At 38.5% G+C, this 26,351-nt stretch overlaps 1 protein-coding gene across 8 annotated transcripts in view; it reads right to left on the bottom strand.

Annotated features, from left to right (window-relative positions):
* ERC1 (ELKS/RAB6-interacting/CAST family member 1) overlaps positions 1 to 26,351 on the bottom strand; it is a 277,582-nt gene that overhangs the window by 114,049 nt on the left and 137,182 nt on the right. For all 8 annotated transcript variants that reach the window (XM_084766086.1, XM_084766087.1, XM_084766089.1 and 5 more), the window contains one exon: positions 11,114 to 11,274. In XM_084766086.1, coding sequence (XP_084622212.1) covers positions 11,114 to 11,274 — 161 coding nt within the window. The remainder of the gene's footprint in view (positions 1 to 11,113; positions 11,275 to 26,351) is intronic.

Here is a 26,351-nt window from a genome sequence, read left to right as displayed (position 1 = left end):
CATTTCTTCCTGCTTTCTGATGGTCGGTGCTGTGTGACTGGTTGCTTATGCTCCTGCCACCAAGGCTTCCCAAAATGTACCTTCACTGTGAGCAATGAGGAAAGTACTGAATATAGTCACAAAGGAGAGTTTACCAAACAGATGCAGCTGATGGCAAGACTTGATGCTATAAAAGACCGTATTTTTCCTAAATTAGGCTGTAAAATCAATGCAAATTCCTATAAAAATTTCCTAAGGACTTCTTCAAAGTACTATTCAGTATCATAAAATGTGTAAAGGTTCCAGATGGCTCTGGCAAAGAACACTGGAGATTCACTCTACTACATACTGGAGCCTACAACAGTAAATACTATCACAATTGCTAACAGGTGAATGAAAAACTACTGAGATGCCAAACTGAATTGGGCACACAGTGAACCTCATACTGTAGGGCAGTAGTGTGACTGCCTTCCCATAAGAAAAACTAAAATTTGCTAATTTTCCCTATGTCAAATATCCTCCCCACTGTGTGTGTATGAACATCAACTGTAACATCTAAAGTAATTTTATGGAAATATATATATATAAGCCCAACACACACAAAAAAAATCTATGTAGGAAACTCTATTAAAATAGTATTATTTCCTCCAGGATGATTAACTGAAAGCTGTTTTTCACTCACAGTGGCTATTTTAAGTACATTCAGCTAGAAAACTTGGTGCTTTGTGTCTTCAAGTGTCTGAGTTCTTTAAATGCACGAAAGATAGGGTCTGAAAAAAAATTTGTAACCTGTATTTTTATTTTACTCATACTCCTCATCAGAATTTTGGAGTGTGCAGTGAGTCCAAAGACAGTGGGCTGCAGATGGAGAGACAGCTCAGCAGTTAAGAGCTCCTGCTCTTTTTGCAGAAGACCTGGGTTAGGTTCCCAGAACCCATCTAATACCTTACTCTAGATCCAGGAGGATATGGTGTCCTCTTCTGACCCCTGAGAGCACTGTATGCATGTGATATACATAATATGTATGTAGGTGAAACACTCATACACAAAAAATAAAAATAAAACTTTATTTTAAAAAGTAGGCAGTAAGATTTGGTGCAAACCCTATGAGTAAGGAAGGTGGGAAGGTTTTAAAAGGCAAAATTATAACACATAATAGTTTAAGAAAACAAAAAAACGTAAAGAAGAAAATATGAGGTAACTCTGAGTAGGTTATTTTGAGGAGCGGAGATAAAAAAGTACAAATAAAGTCAGAAATGTAGCTAGGGACAAAATTCTGGACAACTGACTACAAACATGTAACTTCTGGAGGCTCCTGCACATATTTATAAAACAATTAATTTAGCTTTGAAAGGAAAGTGGGAAACTTAATTTATTGAGTAACTTGTTAGAAAAAAAAAACTGTTCTAAACAACTTGTATGCTACAAAACTGTGCAAGTAGTACTTTTATTCAGTTCACTAATGTGACCTATAATGATCAAAGATGAAGAGAAAATAAATGCAAATTATTCATATACATGTTGTAGCAGAGGCACCCATGATCAATGTGAGTGTTTCTCACTGGGTGTGGTTGATGATATATGCTTTCAGTGTTAGCATTTGGACTTCTGTGAGTTCCAAGCCAGCCAGAACTGTATAGTGAAACCCAGAAAGAAGTGGGGAGAGAAAGGGAGAGAGAAGAGGGAAAAGGGAGGGAGCGCAGAGGATTTCTAGTATCTGTCTTTTACCAAAATAAACACCCATATCTGAATCATGCTATTTCTCTAAGAGAACTATCTTGTTCTCGCTAACTCCTACAAGTTGAAATCTGAATTCCAGTAGTGAGCATAAGATAAAGGCAATCTGTAGTGCTGAGCTATGATGGCAATCATGTAAAGAACTAGGCAGGGCAGGCCAGGGAGGGTTGCAGCGTAGATGTGCAGTAAAGGAAGGGGCACAAGGACAATGCTGGAGAAAACACAGGCTCAGAGACCTGAAGAAGCAAAGCAATTCTTGCTGGTTCTCTGCAGACATGGTAACCTCTCTACACATGTAACCTGTGAAACGGAGGCCACATTTAAGGACAAGAGTGCTTGCTATCACTGCTAATGACTAACCACCAGGCTCTCAAACATAACAGTATTTCTAGCCAGAAAATGTCCTGCCTATTCGCAAATACAAGTAAGATGAACTCACTGTTTCTTTTCAAACCTGCTGTATGCCTGCTGTGGCTGCTGTAGGAATGTGCATTTTCTACTCTGCGTGTCAGATTCTACAGAGAAACCATTGTGATTATGAGAAGGACGGGCATTGTAAAATATAACTGGGAAGATAAACAGGTGTCTGAAGGGTTGACTGACTCAGTATGGGGTAAATACACCTATTTCATCAGTAATGTTTTATGCTTAAAACAACCTTAGAGAATTTTATATATAAACACCGAATAAAACTATTAAAATTATTATATCCATTGGTAACATAAGAAATAGTTTCAAAGTTTTCTAGGTTTCCTTTTATTTTCTCCAAATATATGGGCACACATCTGCCTTTTCCCCTTATTTTTATACCCACTACATTTTATCTATTATCAGGACAATAACTGTATGGATGGGATTCCCTACATATGTGAATCCTTTGTGTGGTTCTGCATGTGGCTTCTTCACTCCACCTCCTTTGGTGTGCAGAGCCTTTGGATGCAAGTCTAGGGGGCAATTCTTGCTTTTGTTCTCTGTACTTTTGGAGTCTTATGCAGGAAATCTTTGCCTTTCAGACTATTCTGAAGTGTTTTACTCTAGTAAAACAAGTAAGCTTTAGGTCTTCTATAGTTACAACCTTTTAAAAAGAAGAATCAAATAAGGTATAGCTTCAGTCCCCTATATGTGGATGTCCAGTTTCCCCCCACATAGTCACTGAAGAAGCTGTCCTATATGCAAGGTGTATTTTTCTCGTTTTAAAATTGTTCTTTGAGACTCTGTACAATATATTTGTTCATATTCGCTCCCTCCTGCCAAATTGATTTCCCTTACCTACCAATTCAACTTCAAGCCTTTTTTTGTGTTCCAACACACACACACAAACCCATCAAGTCAGTTGGTACTGCCCTTCAACACTTGGATGTGTGGCCCTCCACTGGAGTGTGGTGAGCCCATCAGGTGCCACACCTTTAAAAACTGACTGTGTGTTTGCACATGTGTTTTGTTTGAGACAGCATCTCAGAATGTAGGTTTGGGTCACCTTGAACTTAGAGAGAGACGGTGCGTGTCACTGCCTCCTAAACACTGGGACTAAAGGCATGTGCCATTATGCTTGGCTTCCAGTATCTATGTTAGCACTTCAATTGAGAATTGAGTCCATACTCTGCTTTGAATCCAATTATACCCCACTGCTTCCCAATAGTCTGTCCTTTGTGACACAATGGCTGCAGCACTATTCCTGTAGTACTGCTCTAGGCTTAGCTTTGTTTAGGTATTTATGGGGTTTTGGTGCTACCACACGAATTTTAGTATTTTTTTTCTAGCTTTGCAAAGTTGCTCTTCATTAAAGTGACCCACTGTTAGTGGGGCTAAATCTCTTTTATGTGTAGGACTATTCCTTTTTAAACTGGGTACTTCAACAGCTGGGAGCATAAACTTACAAACTGTCCCCATGATCAGTACGCAGCAGTCTTTACATATCCACCCTTGCTCATTCTTGGATTTTACTTACTTTCATTCTTCCGTTCTGTTTATGTCTTCACAGGTAGAGTGAGCTCCTTATAGGTATAGTATTTTGTTGGATGACGCTACTCACTAGGCAAGTCTGTGTTTTTGGTAAAGAGTTAAGGAGGCAGCATGGTGGAGCACGCCTGTAATCTCAGCACTCAGAGAGGCGGAGGCAGGCAGATCTTTGAGAGTTCAAAGCCAACCTGGTCTACACAGCGAGTCCAGAACAGCCAAGGCTACACAGAAAAAAATGTGCCTTGAAAAACCCAAACAAACACACACATACATAAGTACGTAAACACACAGCAAAACAAATAAAATTAACTCTGTTTTACAGTTAAGGTTACTACTGAAAGCTATGTCCTTTCATTCCATTTATTTTCTTCAGATAGTCTGAGTATATTTGGCTCATGCTATATTAGTAATGTTTCCCCTACTTTCCATTGACATATGTGCTTTTCTAGTAGGATTTTTTCATGTTCTTTTATTTTTAATGGAATGCTTCATGAAGTTGTATTTCATCTTTATGCAGGGGCCATGCTAATTTTCTCTGTATTGTTCCAGTTTTAGTGTATATGCTGACAAAGCGAACACACATATATTCTTTTTACAAATCGTGTGTATGCATGTATGGCACAGTGCACATGTCAGGATGTCAGAGACAACTTTAATCATGTGAGTTTCTGCAACCGAATTCAAGTTGTCAGGGTTAGCAGCAAGCACTTTTGCCTGTTGAGCCATCTTGCTGGTCTCATTCATACCTTCATTAATGGTGGTGCTTTCTGAATTCTCTTGTGAGTGTAGAGTTCCCTTAGGCACCCTTTTAATTCTCACTTAGGGCCTACAAATTCCCTTAAATCATCCTTACTTTTTCTTAGACTGTAAAAGCCTTGCTGGGTGTGATAATCTTTGTTGGCAGTTGTTTTCATGTATGCACAGGAATCCAACAGTGCACGCTCTCCTGGCATTTAGAGTTCCAAGATTTGTCTTAGATGTTACTTGGCATGTCACTCTTGAAGAGTGTAATGTGCTCTGTCCTACACTTTTAACAATTTAGTTATGATACACTGTTCAGAAGGACTTCTACGGTCATGCCTACTTGGGGTTCTAAATGATTGTTGAATCTTGATGCCTGGTCTTTCTCAAGTTTTGTTTTGCACTATTTTTTTATTGACAAATTTTTATACGCCTCCAACTTGAAGCTCTTCTTCCTCAGGTATGCTGATGAGCTGACTATTTGCTCAATGAATATTCTCCTCATGCTCTCTTTCTCGTATGTTCTTTTTTGTCTGACACTAACAATTCAAAGACTTATGTCAAGCGTGGGATTTTTTTCCTTCCATTTGATCTAGTGTGTTGCTGAGGCTGTTGCCTAATGTTTCTATTTGACATTTAAAGGTTCTCAGTTTGAAGATTTCTGTCCAGTTCTCTTTGTCACATCTTGCAGTAATATCTTTAATTCACAGAACTGTCTATGATTTTTTTTCTATAATGAGAATTATTCGTCTGATTGGATGGGTATCTCTTATACATGTATGTGATGGACTTTTTGGTGACCGTCTCTGGACAGTATATAATAGGTCTCAGTCCTGCGCTTGGGTGACCCAGAAGGGCTTTCTCTCATTCATATCAGAACTTAGAGAGCAAATCCTCCACCCCATTTTTTCCTCACTGGAATTCAATGGGGCAGGTAAGGTGGAGGCACTCACTGTGTTAGAATTCAGCATACAGGACAGGACTTTTCTAAGATACATGTGGAAATTCACTTTCTATATTAACACTAAGACATGTCTTTAAGCAAAAGGCATCCTAGTCTATTGGCAGCAGTGTCTGGGAGGTTTATGAGGTGTGGCCTTATTGGAGAATGTATGTCCCTAGAGGTGGGCTTTGAGAATTTAAGACTTGTGCCATTCCTAGTTGCTCTCTCTGCTTCTTTTTATTTTTAATTTTTTATTAAATATTTTTACATATATATTTATATTATTACACACACACACATATATATATAAAGCTACCTACAGCAAGAGAACTATGAAACAATCAGGAATTATATATATGTTACATTCATAGTGTTTTGGCTGTTTGTATTTGGCAGCTTTGAAGAAAACATCTTTCCTATTTTGTTGAGTCTAAAATTCTGAACGTAAATCAGTATCTATCATATCTCATCACTGATCAACTTAAAACATGTATCTAGACCTAAAAACATCTTAACCCCTAAATACCTAAGCTTAATTGTAAAATTAAACTATCTGGTCTTCAATCCCATCAGAGACTTGAGAAGGAATAAAATTAATTACCTGAGTATACCAGGAGTACAGGTTAGCAGCTTCCCAAATGAGAAGAAGACAGAGACAGTTTGCTGCCTAAACAGTCACCCAAATTTCTCTATAACAATAGAGCATCATCTTGAGCCTTCTGGCCCAATATATCTGACAGACATATTTGTGAGGCAGGAACTATTGAGGACTTGCTTACCCTGTCCTGGCAGCATTTGGCTGAAAACTCTGCCTGCATCCAAGCTTGCCCGTTTTTTAGGCAGAATTCTGTCTGTGTTAGAAACAAGGACATTTTGCCTACTGGCTGGTTTGCCACATCGGAAGCTATCTCTTTAAGGAGTTTCTTTGATGCTCCTTATCTTCTTTGAGGTAGCTCAACATCCCTAGTTATCAGGAAAATGCAACTCAAAACGACTCTGAGATTCCTTCTTACACCTATCCAAATGGCTAAGATCAAAAACTCAAGTGACAGCACATGCTGGTGAGGACGTGGAGAAAGGGGAATACTCCTCCATTGCTGGTGGGAGTGCAAACTTGTACAACCAATTTGGAAATCAATCTGTGCTTTCTTAGGAAATTGAGAATAATTCTACCTCAAGACCCAGCCATACCACTCCTGGGAATATACCTGAAAGATGTTCCACCAAAGTGACTTGTTTCTTACTTTTAAACACAAGGATCTGTTGCTCAGACTGTTTTTGCTTTGTTTCCTTGATAACAGAGGCATTTTATAAAAGCCTTTGATGTGATTTTAAAGCACTAGCAGTTTCAATTTTTGGTACAATTCATGTATCATTGAGACAGGCTTGGAAACAAGTATTACCTAGGCTCTGAAAGCCGCTGCTCCAGAGTTTAACATTGCCTGTTCCTTTGACTTAAGGTGGTATGGTCCTTGGGTGGAAAGCACACTGGTGCTTAATGTTTACTGTGGAAAATGAAGCTACAAATGCACAATGTACTTTAAGTGCTGCCCATAATGGGGGGTGGGGAGTCTCAAACATGCCTGTAGTGACACTACAGCTTTGCACTGTTCCCTTGTCTGTTGACAGCATCTACACAATCCTAATCATTTATTAAGTTCTTACTTCATAAGTACAGTGTTGTTTAGTTCCCAGCAACCACATGAGACAATTCACAAACACCTCTCACTCAAGATCCACAGAATCTGAAACTCTGACCTCTGCAGCACCTGTCCACATGTGACATACACTCAAATAACAAGAAAAAAAATCTTGTTTAAAAGGAATGAAAGGGTTTTCTAAGCTTTGTTTTGACTGTTATCGGGGAAGGGACTGCTAACTGAATTCAGAGGCGAAGCTGACGTAGCGTCTCAGAATCTTCGTGACTTGACCCTGGCTTGACTAAAGTTACTAGAGTTGGTACGGTTGTTACTTTAGGACTTTGTCCACCTCCTTTCATTCTTTTTCTTGGGGGAAAGAGGGTAATAGTTAACAAAACCTCAGCAGTAAGAAGGAAAAGAAGACCACTGTGGGATTTGCAAATAAAGACTGTTCCTTCTCCTTAGGTTTGGTTAACCAGCTCAACTGTCGCTAATGAAGCACTGGCAGGCCACCAAGAGCTCAGTTTTACATCTCCCCAAACTCACGGCCGCCACTTATCTGTAACAGATGCTCCAAGTTATAACTATAAATGTTAGAGATGGAAAAGAACTATTCGGTCATTTTTCTTGGTTTGACGAGGCCAGGATTGTTCCAGAAAACTGGACAATTCCAGTGCTTTACTGAAGAATTTTATGTATAAATTGGTCACTGCTGTCTTCTGAGAAAAATTATTTCTCATTCTGAGTACAGAACTACACACAAGCAGGGTTAGGCTCTTTTCTTGTCGTAATCCCCTCTACTTCTTTGACACTTCAAGCTTCCTAGCTACACTGAGAAAGCTTTTTGTTTGCTCAGTTATTAATAATGTAATTTAAAAGATTTCATTTTTCCTATGAATCATCACTAGGAAAAACAAACAAACAAAAATAAAAAAGTTTACTGTTAACTGCATACTGCACAAGAAGCTGTATTCTCTGTAAGCAATCCTTTGATCATTTCTTACAAAAGATCGTCATTTTTAAAAATGAGAATGTTGCTGTGTAAAGAGGCTAAATAACTTGCTGAAGTCACAGAGCTGATGACTAACAGCCAGACTCAGATCCCGGCTTTTACTGCTGGAGTGTGCTCTTTCTAGTCACTAATCGCAAAGAGACACACATCATAAGCCTCATGTAAATTAGTAAGAACCTCCCTGAGCAAATTCTCAGAAACAGACACCACAGCCAGGATGATTACAGCGGACCCAGCATAGAGAGTAGGAGTACAGAACAGAATGAGGGACACTCTCCACCTCCACGTGATGACTAATCTTGGTTGGGATTAACTAGAACCCAAGCAGCTGGGCACACCTGTGAAGGATTTTCTTGATTGGATCATTTCAGGTAGGAAGATCCACCTTATGTCTGTATTTTTTGAGGTTGGAAGACACCCTACCCCCACCTGACCCACACCCACCCCACAATCTGGACCATTTGAGGTACAAAATAGGAAGACCTACTGTAAATCTGGGCCACACCTTCGGTGGTAACCTATATAAACAACACAAAAGGGAAGGTTTTGCTTTTTGGCTGCTTGCCCTCACTCTGCCTTTCACTTGCAAGTTCTTTTATCCTGTTGCTGAGGCATTCCTAATTCTTTGGGGTTCCAATGTATACTGCAGCCAGCTGAGTCATGTGGCCTTGGGAACTGAAGGACTATCAGATTATTGGACTTTCTGTTGGGAAAGAGCCACTGCTGGACTAGCCGGACCACAGCCTGTAAGCCACTCTAATAAATGCCCTATTAACAGTTCTCCTCTGGAGAACCCTCACTGATATACTTTAGCTAGCTAGTGAAAATGAACTAAAAATTTACTGTAATTAGAATCCGTAGCATGCCATTTATAGTGTTTTGTGTATAATTCAACTTAGATTAAATGCAAAGAATTTAATAGAGGATTTCTAAATCACTGTATTTCTACTAAACTTTAGAAGTCCACATTTTTAAAAATGCTTAGGTGTTTCACATTATGATGCAGATGCTTCATACTGTTGGGAGAACCATATGGGCTGGTTGATCTACAGGGCCGAGAAGAGAACTTGGTAAGAAACACCATTTTTCCTACAGAAATATCTGGATGGAGGTTAGGCATGTAACAACCAGATATTTATTAGACGCAGAGTACTGAACAAGCACCTTACTGCCCAGTGAGACAAAGATAGTAGGGGAAATCTAAGTGTAACATAAAGTGTAAAAACTTGTAAAGCTTTTAAGATGGTATACTGTACATGACATAAAGCTTCTGAAATATATGAGGGCTAGAGAGAATTCAGTGGCTAAGAGCACTGGCTGCTCTACAAGGGGACTAAGGTTTGATTCTCAGCACCCATATGGTGGCTAAAAATCATCTGTAACCCTAGTGTGTACCTACAAGTACCAGGTACACATGTGCTGCACATGTAGGCAAACATTCATAGAATAAAAACATAAATAAATCTTTTTTTTTTTAAATCACGACATCACAGTTACACAACATGGGCAAGTAAGAAAGTGATTTAAGAAATCAGTTATCCCTAAACAGTAGGAGTTTAGTGTTTTATTTCAAGGGATTTTTTTTAAAAAAATGTCTATACTGCCAACACATACCTCTACAATCTCCGCTCCATGTTTATCCTGAGTTAAGATCTGATTAGTGAGCTTTGCTAATCATAGCATCTACTTTCCTAAGGCAGGGCAGCCATGGAAGTTCACAATGAACTCTGACTACAAACAAACCCACACAATTACCTTTTCATTGAAGCATTTTTAAAAACATTGTTTCGTGCAGTCTCAAAGTCTTAATAATAAAAGGAAATCCCAGTATCAAACAAACCTCTGTTTTTCTGGAAGTTGCCATCTGAACTGAGTGGGAAAGCTCTGATAAGAAAATCGATCAACTGGTGCTTAGGGGGTACAAAACAAAATTCATACAGTGCTGCTTTCATAAGGCCTGTTTCTCCACAGGATACTGGCAAGTTCCTTAGCAACTGCATTTATCCAGGTATTCACAATGTATACACAGTTCAAAGCAGTAGAACAAAAGGCATTAATAGCTTAAAGTACTAACTGGTAGAAATTTTCTTATTTTTAGCTACTGAGACGGTGTATTGAAGAAGAGAAGATGACAGGCCAGGAATGACCATGTGAGAGGAAATATGAGAGAGGAGACCGGTGAGTAAGATAACAGAGGTAAAGCCAGTGTTTCTCAAAGAGAAGCAGCACTGATACAATTATGTGACACTGGAGCTGAGGTAGCCCACCAGAAACATGGGTTCAGCAAAACAGCAGCGCTTTGGATGTGGGTGACGGCTATTAATTTTAAGTGAAACAGTACTACTACTGGAACTTCAAGAGACATAAAACAGATACATTTGCTCTTAACAAAAGTTAACAAACAAACAAACAAAAACAATCTGTATTTATTAGTAGATACAGATTTCAATATAAAGAGCCTACATGACATATAGCAATGCTAGGCTGAAAGTGATAATTTTGTAAAAATTGGGTGTCTGGTGTGGCAAAATATTAATTATCAAACCAATGGGTAAGTATATGGAAACTCATTATGATATTACTGTTATGTACATCTGGAAATGCTTAGAAAGTTTCCTAATTTAAAAAAATACTATAATGTGTGTGCCAAAGCAAACACATGAAAGTCAGGAGACAACTTTGCTAACTTGCTTCTCTCAGGTCAGCGGGCTTTGCACAGTACTTTATCTGCTAGGCCACTCTGCTGGTCTTGGAATAAGTACTTTTTTAAAATACTAAGAAATGAAGTAATAATAAGACTGAGAAACAATATCCTCTTCCCCAGCTGACTTGAGCATTCCAGATTAATTTAGACATTTTAGGAAATAATTCAAAGATATACACATTAAATTAAGTGCAAAATTAAGTGCAAAAGAGGTAAAGACAACTTGACTTAAGCAGGATTTATGCCATGCTTGACAAAACATGTTCTAGAAAGTAGGAGAGAGAAGCTAGCATTATAATTAGGCTAAGTGCACTAGAGTAATACACAAAGCTACAAGAAGACATGAGTAGAAGCACTTCAACTAAGTGGCGCCCTGCAAACAAAGGTACGAGACTTACTTCATCTCCAGAACTTCCTCTAAGTGTTTCCTTCTCTCTGCGCGGAGGTTGGTTAGATGCAACTCCTTCTCGGCCAAGGACTGCTGGGTAGAGGACAGCTTAGCCTTCATGGACTCCAGCTCCTGCTTCACCTTCTCCATAGCCATCAACAACTCTTCCACCTAGGCCAGATGCAGACACAGGAGAAAAGTGGAACACTATGGTTAATTCCAGAGAGCGCTGCTGGACCATGGGCAACTCCTCAGCTGAAAAAAATAGAAGACACACAAGAAGATCATTTTTAAATTTCTAAACTTTGATCATATACAAGTATCAAGAATAAACAGGGGTGGAGATTTATCTCTGTGGTAGAGAGCTTGCCCAAGGTTATCAGTCCCCAGCAAACAACAACAACACACATCCACCCCACACCCACTAACAAATAAATAAATATAATAAGAAAAGTTTAATGAGAGAGAGAAGAGAGATTGAGACTAGGCAAAGTGGCTCGGCTGGTGAAGTGCTTTGTGCGTGAGATAAAGATGACGATGACCTGAATTCAATCCACGTGACCATCAAAAGGAGAGAACGACCTCCACAGTGTTGCCTTCTGACTCCACAGGCGGTGCGTGTGCACTCCCTCCTACCCACACACACAAAGAAAAATATAAAAATATAAAACACAAAATAATAATTAATTTAGAGATGGATGTTAGGAAATAAAGGACAGACTTAAGTAACAGACTCAGAGAACAGCTTTTAGAAATCTGAATTAAGTTCTATTGTTTACACCTTAAAAGAGTTTTGGTTCTTTTAGATTAAAAAAAAAATCAGATAAAAGGGTCACAGTGCTTTAAAAAGATCCTGGGAAAGGGAACCTTTGATAGAAACAGATCTGAAACAAACTAAATACATGTGCAAGGGACAAAAATACAGAATGCTAAAATACAGAGAAAAGAAACAAAAAGAAGAAAGTCATTACTTCATAAGCCATTTTCTCTTATTCTGATTATTCACCAAATTTAGATTACTTAAATAAGCATGTTTAATTAAGAAGCAAAAATAGTGAAGAAGGCATGTTATCACCAAACAGTGATCTCCCAGGTAAGCCCACAGCGCTGGTTGTTGAAGCTTATATTATACTACTGTTCATCTTGCTAAGGACTCATCTTTTCAGAAGTACAGGAGGGTAGGTAGAGGCAGAAAATCTGTTATTCATTTCCTCCTACATGAACCAATTTTTCTGCTAAAACTGACAGCTGTTTGGAGACAGGGCTACAGTAAAGGCATGAGAGCTGTTCGCAGGATCCTTCAAGTGAAAGCTGCACATCAGCTGCAAACACCAAGAAAAGCATGTGGGTACTTGCATTACTTTTACAGATTCCCTAGAGCTCCAGCTGACCCTTACCTACTGGGATCCTCGCACTGCTGGGAAGACCTCCTTGGGCCACATCTGCAAATTTTACAAGGATACTTATTACCCTCAGCTTTCTGGGAACCACTGATAAGAGTTAATTCTATCCATTTAATTCATGTAAAACTTCTGTGTGGAGATTCTTATGTTAACCACCAAATTACTGGTGAATACGCAGCATGCGCAGGTGCTCTAACACAGCAAGAGCAGGGGGGACTTCATCAGCATTGCTCCCCTGTCTAAGCAGGTCTCACAGTGTGCCTGGCATCCTGTATTGCACCATCCCTAGAAACCAACCACATCAATTTCTTACATGCCCCAAGAAGAGTTAACATACACACAAGCTAGCATGGATATACAGCCACGTCCTCCACTCCCTACACAAAAGGAAGATACATACACCCCTCTGCAGCTAAACACATTGGCAAGTCTCTTAGAGAAATGCAAAATACACACAGATACATGACAAACACACAGCATGAAAAACCTGGTCCAAGTTAATGCATCTTGTTAGCATGTAGATTAATAAACATAACATTATCAGCACTCAGAAATTGCTCTATATTCTTTTATATCAGATTAAAAGGTTTAAATCCACATAAGAAAGGAGGACATGAAAATAACTCTATGTTAAAGAAGACATAATTATACAAAGGAAAACAAGAAATCCACACACAAAAAATCAGTTACAATCAATGAATCCAGTGAGGCTGCTGGACCCAAGGTTAACACATATCCACTTATATATCCAAATACAGTAATGAAATTTAAATGATTTAATTTGAAACAGCATCAAAGAGAAGGAAATGTAAAGATATCCGTTTCGTGAAAGAAATGTATAATATGTATAATGAATGCTATAAAATATTCTTGAAAGAAAATAAAGATGATTTAAATGAGGAGACATTCAACTTCATGAAACAAAAATCCTAATACAGCTCAGATGGCAAAACTGTAAACTGACACACAATCTCAATAAAATGCCTATCGAAACATCACGTGCGTTTTTACTCTTTTTTTTTTTTTTTCAGAAATTGGTAAGCTGATCCTCAAATTCATACAAAAACAAAAAGAGGCAAAATAGACAAAATCATCATGAAAAAGATAAAACCTGTTGGGTGACTCTTAGTTCTGGACCTAAGGTACAGACTGCTGGACAGGTCAGTCAAGCGATGGAAGCACAGCGCAGAAATGGACACTAACTTTCATCGTCAATAGATTTCAGTCTTTTCCATTTCTTTTCTTTCTTTCTTTCACTATATATCTCCACTACTAAGGTGATTTACAGAGGGAAAAAATTTTTCTTTTGACTAGTACTTGAAAAAAAGGTGAAGTCCTCTGCAGTTTCAATTTCCCATGCCACAAACATCTTGACAAAATGATTTCCTTTGTCCTGTACAATCTAGAACACCTTCTAAAGTCACTTGGTGGTTTTCTTACAGTGCCATTTAATGTGTTCCTCTCATAGTCAAATTTCCTGTAAACTGTAAAAACTAAAGACGTCCATAGACTGGGGTCTGCTTTTTGTTCTCTGTGACCAACATTCCACCACAAGAACATCATGTAAGTCCTACTATGTCATAAGGAGACACCGTGCAGCTCACAGTTGCAATGGAGTTTCTCAATGATCTTTTAGGAACATCCTCCATTATCTTCTTTAAAAAATAATGTGTGTGTGTGTGTGTGTGTGCGGACTCTGAAGGACAGCCTGAGGAAGCCAGTTCTCTCCTTCCACCGTGAGTCCCAGGGGTCAAACCCAGGTCATCAGACTTGGGAGCAAGTGTCATTACTACCTGAACTGTTCGAGGGCCAATGTGCAATTATCTTATACTAATATGTGAGGATGAAGATATTTTAATTATTTAAGGACCACCTATGCAGTTTCTTTCTTGAAATCCCAAGTCTAATATATCTCTAAGTGCTTGTTTCTGCTATTTTCTTAATTTCATGGAGCTACACACAAATAAAGATATAAATCTCTTTTCCCAGTTCAGAATTCATCTGTTACCTTTTTCTTTAAAGATTTATTTATTTATTTATCTATCTATCTATTTATTTATTTATTATGTGTACATTGCTCTACCTGCATGTACACCTGCACGCCAGAAGAGGGCACCAGATCTCATTATAGATGGTTGTGAGCCACCATGTGGTTGCTGGAAATGAACTCAGGACCTCCAGAAGAGCAGACAGTGCGTTTAACCTCTGAGTCATCTCTCCAGGCCCTCATCTGTTATTTTCACCCTGGCATCTTTTGGTAAAGTATTTGAACATAATTTATCAATTATTCATTCCATACCCCCCCCAACACACACACCCTGAGAAAGGGTTTCTCAGTGTAGCCTTGACTATCCTAGTCTCACTTCGTAGACCAGGCTGGCCTCGAACTCAGAGATCTGCCTGCCTCTGCCTCCCGAGTGCTGGAATTACAAGTGTGTGCCACAGCCTCCAGCTAAGCATTTGTTCTAAGATTTGTGACTGTATTCTGTTTAAGAAATCTTTTCTTGGAGCTGGAGAGAAGGCTCAGAGGTTGAGAGCACTTCCCAGCAACCACATGGTAGCTCACAACCATCTATAATGAGATTTGGTGCCCTCTTCTGGTATGCAGGTATACATAATTAATAAATAAATAAATAAATAAATAAATAAATAAATAATGATTTTTTTTTTTAAAAAAAGAAATCTTTTCTTTACAAAAAGTCACATTATTTCCTACTTGGCATCACTGGTTGCAATTATCCATTCAACTACAGCAGTGGTTTTGAACCTTCTTAATCCTGCCACTCTTTAATACAGTTCCTCAGGTTATGGTGACCTCCAACCATAAAATTATTTTCACTGTTACTTCATAACTGCAAATTTGTTACTGTTATGAATAGTAAGTTTATGAATATCTGATATGTGACTCCTATGAAAGGATTGCTCAACCCCCAAAGAGTTGAGAAGTGCTGTCGATAGGAATAGCATATGGTATAAGCACACTGCTGCCATGACGCCCTGGCATGGAGAGGACTTTGGCTTTGGTTAAACTATGAGCTGCTCGAGCTATGGCTTGTTAGGTGATGTGACACAGGCTGAGACTAATTCTGGCACTGCCAAGCAAACAATCTTCACAGTAACTGCCGACCTCAGTTATGTCCTCAAATGAGCCATGTTCCCATTAAGCTTTCTAAGACACCAATATTAATCTCTGGACTTGAAATTTGTGGGAAAGTTTTAATTTTCATTGTTTTCAGGTTTCCTTTCTCATATTGAGCAAGCTTTGCCAAGTACTATTTTGCTTGGCATTGATAATTTACTCTAAATGCTCAAATTACTAGCAAAGACACCTATCGTTTTAACTTAACTCTGCAGGAATAGTAGTTACAAAAGTGTAAGCATTCTAAATATCATCTACTGAGTACTCGTCTTTCCTTCTAAGCTCACCAGAAATACTTCTGGGCTTTGTGGGTTGCTTTTTGTAAAAGCAATTATTTGCTTTTCCTCCTTGGGCTGCTCTGGATTGCCCCTTTCTTGTTGTCAAATTAAAGACCAAGACTCAAGCCTAACAGTTTACTCAAATTATCTACGAATCCCCTGCCTATCTTTACTCCTATACTTTCTCTAGCTTATTCACAACAATATGTATTTAAACAACCCTCTTTAGCTGTTGTCCTAGTGTACAGTCTACCATGTTGAATGACATGTTCTACTTGAGTTCAAAACTTGTACCTCTTGAGTTAATAAAGTACAATTTTCTTAAAGAATGCCGCCTAGTTTGCCATGCATCTGAGTGCTAGATTTATAAAGTATTTCTGCCTCTTGGATATTTACTGCATCCAAATAAGTAAAATTTCCTTTTATTTATTTTTATTTAATGCGTGTGACTGTTTGACTGGCACGTCTGTATGTGTACCATGTGTGTGTGCCTCATGCTTGAAGGTGACTATCATATCCCCCAGAGTGGCGTTAAAGATGGTTGTGAGCCACCATGTGAGTACTGGTAACCTCCTTTGCAAAAGCAGCAAATGCTGTTAAACGCTGAGCCATCACTCCAGTGCCGCCAAATAACTCGTAGTGCATTTTTATACACAAAGCAAGAATGGTACCCATAAACCAGGATTTCCAGCTAATCACTTGATTTGCTTTCTGGCTATAATTCAGGAAAACAATGTGAAAGTCAATTTGAATTATCCTGCTTTCTGTTTCCTTTTTGCAACCCAAGAGAACATATTCAGCTAGCAAATCTGGCTATCCAGGACCTATCACACAATGGTTTTTGGAAAATACTGAGTCACTGTCACTGAGAAATGAAAGTATCACAGCTGAAGAAAAGAAAAGATAAATCTTATGCTAAACAATTTTTAAAAAATTCATCATTTTAAATGTGCTTCGGGTCACAGCGCAATTTTTAAAAAGCAGAAGTTTTAAGATAAACGTTCAGAAAGCCCTGCCAGAACTGGGATCCAAGCATATAACCTAACTGTCTACAGTAAAATTAGGGAGAAAGCTCAGGTCTGACAGTGTGTGGTGCCAACAGGACCAGATGGTTTGCTTAAATCACAAGCTAATAAACTTTTACGCAAAACAAAAAGGGAGCAAATTATGACTCAACCTCAGACTATTTTCTCTAAGAAAGCAAAGCAGTAAGGACCTTCCAGTGCTAGCAAAATCTGCATCCTGTTTCCCATCATCCTCTGCTCTACAACCAACAACAAAGGGCACTTGATAGTTTTCTTGTTTATGCAAAATCTTTGTAGGACCTCCTTGGTTTAAAAAGAAGAAAATGACTAGAAGAGAAGTGATAAAAACCAAAACCAAAAATTATCCAAGGGCTAGGCAGTCACAACGAGAAGCAGCTGCGCGAGAAGCCTATTAGCTTTCTTGACAGTAACAACACTCTATGTACTCAACCTGCAGACCTAGTGCTGCAGACCTTTAATGCCAATACTTAAAGACTGAGGCAGGAGGCTCTCTGTGAGTTTAACACTAGCTTTGTTTACATAGAAAGTTCCAGGACATGAAGGACCCTGTCTTTAAAAAAAGATTCAACATGTTTTATACTTTAAGAGAGGGTGGAGACAAAAAAGTACATACTTAAAGGCTGATAAACATTTCTACAATACTTAGAAAAGATACAGACAGACACAGACACACACTCTCTCTCCTCCCCCACTCCGAAGCCTTTTGTAATAAGTATTTTAGGTTTCTTATAATTGTTATTAATGAGGATTGTGATTTGCAATTCTTAACAGAGCTTTATGTTATTATTTACATTATAAATTATTTTCCCAGTATTGCTTCTTGCTAATACATGGTACTTTTTGAATAACAGGACAATATTACATTATTTGACTGCTCAGAAAGGCCTTCGTCCAAATTTTTCATATGTATTCTACTGTGAAACTTTCACAGTAATTCTATGAAGTAACATTATTGTTATCATTATTATAACTTCTATGGTTAAAAAAAAACCGGTTTAGAGGCTAAAGTTCTTTGTCAGAAGAAGCAGAGTTGATTTCCACATGAGTCCAGCTTACCCCAGTTTAGTGGCTTGTGCTACTAAAATGCAACACCACTCGTGAGAAGCACTCTCCAACAGGCTTCTACAATTGTATCTACTGACTTACTCCTGGCATGATTCCATACCCAACAAGGTATATTTCTTCCATTATTCTCCTGCCCAACAAAATATTTAAGTTCTACCCAGTATCAAACATCATGCTATGCATCAAACTGTATCTATACTTTGGGCTACAGTCACTAAGTATAAAACTTAACTATAAACCAAGAATATGCTATGCAAAAAAGTACAAGATGCCACAGAAATATATAGCACAATATATATAGTAGGGTGTTGTTCCAGGCCCTAGACACAATTTTCTCCAAGACAGACGAGATGGGGAGAATAAAGTACTATACTCGTCCCTGTGTAGAACAGCAGTGCCCAGAAAGCACACTCTAACGAATTAAGTAACTGAAATATCAGAAGCTTCAGAATGGAGGAAGTAAGGATGCTAGTGCAACGAGAGAGGTAAGAATAGACAAAGAAGCCTCTTAGGCCATACGAAGAGATTTCGCCTTTATTTGAAATGTTAACAGGGGGCTAACAGAGGGATCTAACTAGAGGAAGAAGTAATTATTAGAATGACAGGCAAGAAAATGAAGCAGAATAGAGAACGGGACTAATGGATTAACACGAAGCATAATGCGGCAATGAAGAAGTATCAGAAGGAAGTGAGAAAGTGGCGCATGAGAACACAGGGCAGGAGCCTCTGATGAGTGAGACGCAAAGGTGCATCAGTGGGTGACGGTGAAGGTAGCCTCGATGAAAGGGTTAGGAAGCCTATGCACTGGGAGCAACAGCCAATGGTCAAGAAACTGAAAAGACAGTTTCAGATGGTTATGACATAGATATTCTTACTAGATCTTTGATAAAAACCTTTAATGCTACAGCTGAATGCAAAGGCCTTGAAGAAGCCAGTCCTCTTACAAGAATGTAGGCTTGAAGGTCTACAGGAACAAAACATGTTAAGAATTCTACAACTAACAGTCAAGGTTAAGAACAAGCACTTCACTTCAGAGAAGTAGATTATATCCAGGCAGAGAAGGGTTTTGTTTTGTTTTTTAAAGGCTCAAGAAGGAAGGTGTGTGTGTGTGTGTGTGTGTGTGTGTGTGTGTGTGTGTGTGTGTGTGTGTGTGTGTGTAAGTCTGGCACAGTGTAGAAGGTAAATGAGCCTCTGCCATGCTGATAAACTTATAAAGTCTAGTGACTGAGAGGGCAAACACAGGAGAAGTGGAAGGTATTGGAGGGTTAAGTCAGGAAAGCACCGCCCAACGGGGATGATACCATGGCAGAGCTCACAACAGAGGGTTCATTTCCAGGAAAACATCTGAAGAGAGTCACTTGTCCCAGTAGATCAGGACTTCAAATTAAATCAGAGCCATCAAAGAGATTAATTTTTCATATCTATACTCTCCATCCAAAGGCACACATAACTTAAGAACATTTACATCTTTTATTCTGTTCACTGTTGAGGAAATTCCAACTGAGTATTGGTATGTGTTAATGGCAGCAAATACCAGTTCAGCTCATGTCAGATTCCAGACTCTTACATACATTTGTGCAGGATGTAAGCATTAACCACAGACAATAGCCCCCAAAACACCTTTTCAGAGTACAGCTCTGAGTCTTGGCAAACTTCTTGATTTTGTAAATACATTGTGCATTTCCCTATTAAAACAACACTGTTATATGTTGTGACAAAAAAACAAAAAAACAAACAAAAACCTTAGTAAATGACACTTTAAAAAATAAATATGCTCAACTGGGTGAAGAATTTATAAAATACTTTCGCCATATCTAAAGTCCATAATTTATCTAAGAACAAGTGAATTAGAAGTATGTGCCCAGCTGAAACAGGCTGGCATAAGATAGAACTGTACACTGGTTGGCAACACCTTCACTGTATGGCTTTCATGTTTCTGGTAACAAATCTTCTGTAACTAAAGATAAATTTAAAAAGGGAAAACATGTCAGAGTGAATGAAATTTTCTCTTTTCTTCTTTAATCAAGTCAAGAGGGCTTACATAGATAAATCCTATGATAATGACTCAATATCCCTAGGTGAAGCCCGAAAAGGCAAAAGACATCAAGAAAACGCACGTCCCCCGTTGTAATCATCCCACTGCCAGGACTTGTATCACCAACGCTGTAAAAACGCTGTGAGAAGGGAAATGTTTAGCTCTGACAATTCAATTTCAGTAAACTTTGGCAGCATCCAAACAAAACTGAAAAGAATCTGAATTAATACACTGTAAACTGTTGTTTCAGCAGACTGGTATACTCTTTGATTACGTTTGTATGATTAAGTAGCTTTTATAATCTGGATGTTTCAACAACACAAAGGTTCACAACACTCAAGCAAAAAAAAAAAAAAGGCATACTTTTCTTTGCCTCTGGAAGAAAAAAAGGTTATAAATAATGTAAATACAAGGCCACAGTTTCTTTCTCAAGTACCATTAACAAAAATATAGCAACTATTGTTTTTTAATTAAAAATACCCCTCTTTTTTTTTGTGAGAGGCAACCCATGGCATACATGTGGAAGTCAGAGGTCTCCCTGTAGTAGTTGATTCTCTCTGTCTACCACATGGAATCTAAGGACTGAATTCAGATAAACAAATTAGGCAAAAGGAAATTCGTTTTTTCACTTTATCAGAAGTTTACTTTGCCAGAAAGAAAAAGAAATGGAATTTAATGTCTGACAACCCAAGAATGTTGAAAAGGAACTCGCTAAGTATCGAGTAAGTATGTACATGAATGCACACACAGAGGCTTGCATGCAGACCGCCCCCTCTCCTGCCCCACCACACACACACACAGAGGCCATAAGAAGTAAGGCTCAACATTTGAAGGGAGCCATTCTCACTTATCTCAGTGTGAGACATGAGTGGATGCTTTTGAAGGTAATAATTTCTTCCCTCTAATAGAGGGGCTTGGAGGAGTTAATGGACTTACTAAGTCACAACTAGTAAACAGAGCAAGGAATAAAATTCATACCAACTGATATTTAATCAACTGCAATTTACACTAACCTACAGTGTAGACTTAATAGTTTATTAAGGAGAAATAAATAATCCCCAAACTAGAATTTAGGATATAACACATACAAGAACTATCTGCTGGGTAGGACAAATGACACTACGCAAAGTTCTCTAGGGAAATACCTTCCACTGCCGCATGCAGTATGATGCACCGAAGGACAACATGGGCTCTCAGTCACTGTCTGCATAACCACTGCCATGATCAGTAACTGGGTTTACTAACTTCTCTGCAGGAGATACCAGGATAAGGGCCTCGCCTCTGAAGCACTCATTATAAACAGAGTACAAGTCCAATGTTGTAGACTCCCCCAAATGCTCACTAGCACAGCAGATCTCATACACAGCACATGTAAGTATAAAACATGTCTGCCTTGAGAACAATATCAAGAGGGAGGGTCTGACACTTATCTCTGAGGTACAATTCTGGGAGTGCCCACCTTTTATTTTAGGTCTACTGCGGGTTAATTTTTCACTGGATTACAACTTTAGAAAATATCAATGAAAAATTAAAATGCAAGCTTAAATAATTCCTGAATGTCATGAACTATGTAAGTTAGTACTTTTAAAACATTTTAAAAGCAAGCATATAACAAAAGACAAATCTAAATGCACACTTTAAAAAGTTACTATTAAAAACTAATCAGATTTTTTGAATTTTGGTCCTACTATATCTCATATGGCTACTTCCTGTAGCTTTACAATTGTTGAGGTAGCTATCTACTGACCCCAACTGGCAAAGTTTCAGAGAAGTTATAATCTAAGTTTTATATTTTATGTGACCAATAACTTTTAAGAGCAATAAAAAAAGAGAAAATCAACTGTAAGGGTATGCAATGAATCACAGATTTACCCTCCTATAATACAGACAGTGAGGAAAAGCCACCACACTAAAAGATATTGCCACTGGCTTAAAGATGTTTAGACTCTACATAATACCCACTCTCACCACCTAGCATAGTCAATTTCTGTATTTTTAAACACTTCCTGCTTTCATTTGACAATTTCCTCAATATATCTACCAGAGAGTCATATCTTTTAGCATTACTCATACTATAATTATTTTTAAAAATCATGCTGCTGCCTTCTTATTTGTTAGTCTTATGGATTTTTTTTACCTTTTATTAGTAATTTTATTGAAATTATGAGATGTATTTTTGTTATTTAATATAAGGATAACAATAATTACTTCAAAATTGTTTACAAGACAACTATATAAGCATGATTTTAAATAAAAAGCAAGGTAGTTTCAAACGAGTCATTCCACTTTTATCAGTTTACTTTGCTAAAAGAAGAAATTCATAAAAGAATGGAATTTAATGTCTGATAACCTAAGAATGTAGAAAGGGGAGTTCCTAGCATCAAGCGAGTGTGCATATAGAGGCACACACAGAGGCTTGCCTGCAGACCCCTCCACCCAACACATACACAGAGGCTAAGTAAGGCTCCACATTTGAAGGGAGTCTTTGTTTAAAATGAAATGGCTTCTCCCCACCCCCACCCCCAAATTTCAGGAGTTTTTAAATGTAGAGAAGTGTAAGTTTAAATTAATTTTAAGATAACATATAAGCTGTCAGACCCGTAGTATAAACATGTAGGATCCCATATACTAATACATAAAAACTACAAGATTTTAAGAAAAGTTTACAAAAAAAAAATCACATTCAAGTCTGGGGAAACAGTTAAGGTGATGAAGTGATCGCCCAGAAAACATAAAGATCTCAGAATCAATGCAACAGCAGCTGGGCACCATCGCACACTTTTGCAATGGCAGGGCCAGGGGGGGTGGGGGGAAGAGGTGGGGGCGGCATAGATATTACCTGGGGATCAATAGCCAACCAGCCTAGCTAAACAGCTCCAGGTCAGTTACAGACTGTCTCAAATGGAGCTGGCAAGAGATGCAGCAACGTTTCAGCCTAAAGTGTTTTGTCAGGCAATCATGAGAACCTAAATCTGATCTCCAGCACCCACATAAAAAAAGCCAGGCATAGCCAAGTATACCTGTCACCCCAGTGCTGCAACAGGAGGATTCCTAGGGCTTGCTGGCCGGACAATCTACCTAAATGGGTGAGTTCCAGGCACGAGATCTTGTCTCAGACAACTGAAATGCAAAGCCTAGAGAGAGGGCTCAGAAGTTATAGAGTTCTTGCTGCTCTTGCAAAGGACTTGGGTTCAGTTCCCAGAACCCACAAGGAAGCTCACAACTATCTATAACTTTAGTACCAGACGATCTGATATCTTATCTGTCCTCTGTAGGCACATGGTGCACAGACATACATGCAGGCCAAACACCCCCACACATACAATGTAAATAAATATTTTTTTAATGAGGTAAGGAGAAACCTAATGTTTCTGAAGAAGATACCTAATGTTGATTTCCGGTCTCAACAATCATACATACACACACACACACACACACACACACACACACACACGTGCGCGCGCGCAGACAGTACCTGAGGAAGTATACCTGAGGTTGTGTTCTGACTTTCAAATGCATGTGCATTCTGATGTGAGTGCACACACACTTACTTATCTCTGAACATAGGGAATGCATGTGTACACATGCATACCCCCAAAGCAACATCATATGTTTCAATTTATCCACCATTTTACTTATTTTGTATTTTTGAAAGTGGCTACAATAATAAAGATGATTTCAACTCTTCTGACATTCCTTCTGTAAGTATCTGAGTTTACATACTTATTGAATGAACATGTTTGAGACATTTCCACTAACAGGTGCTGTAGAATGTGGGTTATTTGGTATTTGCTTGCCAATATTATAAACAAGTATCATTCTTCTATCTTAAGACAATTTCCCACAGTATTTCTCAGATCAAAAAGAGAGCTCTAAACACAGAGATTTCTGCTATGGTAGTGCCGAGCCATTTAACTACTTTTTTTTTTTTTTTTTTTTTTTTTTTTGAGACAGGGTCTCTCTGTGTAGCCTGGCTGTCCTGGACTCACTTTGTAGACCAGGCTGGCCTCTAATTCGCAGCGGTCGGCCTGCCTCTGCCTCCTGAGTGCGGGGATTAAAGGCGTGCGCCACCACGCCCGGCTTCATTTAACTACTTTTAACAGGCCAGAGTCCACATATTTTCGTTGAGGTAGCATCACTGCTGGTCTCTGAAGTTCCCTGTCAAGTGCAGATTGGCTCTTGTTTTGAGGCCCGCTGTCACCATTAAGACAGGTGATGATATATTTCCACCAGGGTCATTTCAGGGTCAGATAAGTACCTGATCCTCATAGTTCTGAGAAACATGCTTGTATTTATGATGCTTTCAAACCACTCAGCTATTCAGTTCAATACTGTCACCAGAGACATGAAACTCAGCTTAAGAGTTAGAAGGGTAAGTACAGAGGAAGAAATATATGGAGAACTGTCCATAAATGATTAACTGGAGCTGGAAAGATGGAAAGACGGAAAGATGGCTCAGAGGGTAGAAATGCCAGCTGCTAAGTACGACGACCTGAATTCAGTCCCCAAGATGTACATGGTGGAGGGAAAAAAACTAAGATCCACAGGCATCCTATGGCCTTCCCATATATGCTATCAGATGTGTTATCCTATGGCCTTCACATATATGCTATCAGATGTGTTATCCTGTGGCCTTCACATATATGCTATCAGATGTGTTATCCTGTGGCCTTCACATATATGCTATCAGATGTGTTATCCTGTGGCCTTCACATATATGCTATCAGATGTGTTATCCTGTGGCCTTCACATATATGCTATCAGATGTGTTATCCTGTGGCCTTCACATATATGCTACCAGATGTGTTATCCTATGGCCTTCACATATATGCTATCAGATGTGTTATCCTGTGGCCTTCACATATATGCTATCAGATGTGTTATCCTGTGGCCTTCACATATATGCTATCAAATGTGTTATCCTGTGGCCTTCACATATATGCTACCAGATGTGTTATCCTATGGCCTTCACATATATGCTATCAGATTTGTTCTTCCCGTACACAAATAAATGAATGTGGAGAATATTTTAAAAATTAAATATAACCTATTACGCACAATATAAAAGACACTAGTCTTAAAAATATTATAACTGTATTTCTAAAGCAGGAAAAGATGAGACAAATATTGAAAACCTTGGGGTCAAAATTACCAACAAAGCACAGAAGTGCAATCCAAAAGGAAATAAGATCAAATTACAAAAGGATTCTAATGGGATGCTATATTACACAACATTATAATGCTCTGTAAGTTTCTGAATTTATACATATTTATGTTTCTACAAACTACCTACTTTAATTGAGGACCAGCTGTCACCTGAGATTTGTACAGCAAAAGGTGACTGGAATGCTGTAAATTCAGCCTCTGGGACACATATCTTCCCATTCTTAAAAACAGGGTAGAGATAATGATGATTTTTAAATCTTATTTGTGTTTAAAGGTATAAGCCTTTAAAATCAAGAACTAAAAAAATGTAAATTACTTGAAAATAGCCATCCTAAGTATTTAAAGATGTAATTGAAATTATTGTGATTCTGTCCAGATGATGAAGTACTTTACTAAATGCAGCAGAAAGCCAACTGAAACAGAGAATAAGATAGTCTAAAATACTGGTTTGATAACTAGTGCAAAAGTCATAAAATAGCTACTATACCCCAGGACATTTAGTTGACAGTGTGACATTGTAGTCCTTAGGCATACATGCAGATGTCAGAAAAAAATTCCATTCATTCTCTCACTAATGAAATGGAATTAAGTCACTTAAATGTTCAGCTAATGCCACCGAGCAGGTTGTCGCTATCAAAGTCACAATAGTACACAGACTTACATCCTGCACCCAGGGCGCTTATATTCTACCAGAGAAAATAGTGGATGTATTTTCAAGTAATATACCTATTATATATATTTAAGTTGCCAATAATAACAGGTTACAAAACAGAAACATGAAGGGAACTATTAAAAAAATCCTACAAAGACATGTAAGTCAGACCTGAAAGGTCACAGGAGTTCTCCCGAGGTAGGATGTATCTGGACTACTGGAAAGAACAGGGATAGTGCCTCAAACAGAGAGATCTCAAACCATTATGGGCTGTTCTGTGAGAGGACTAGTGGCACAGAGGCTCGTTTTCTGCCCACAAGATTTGTTTAGATAACTAAACAATAGTGTGAACAAAGCACTTATCTCAGGAATTGGCAAACAAAAGATAGTCGGTAGATGTCAGATTCTTGTTTTAAGAGTAAGCTGTACACTTTGTAAATCATATTTCAAGTAATGGGCCACAT

The sequence above is a fragment of the Acomys minous genome (genome assembly GCF_964271855.1).
Source record: "Acomys minous genome assembly, chromosome: 17".
Taxonomy (NCBI): domain Eukaryota; kingdom Metazoa; phylum Chordata; class Mammalia; order Rodentia; family Muridae; genus Acomys; species Acomys minous.
The sequence above is the reverse complement of the archived record's forward strand: the minus strand, read 5'-3'. Positions and strand labels throughout refer to the sequence as shown.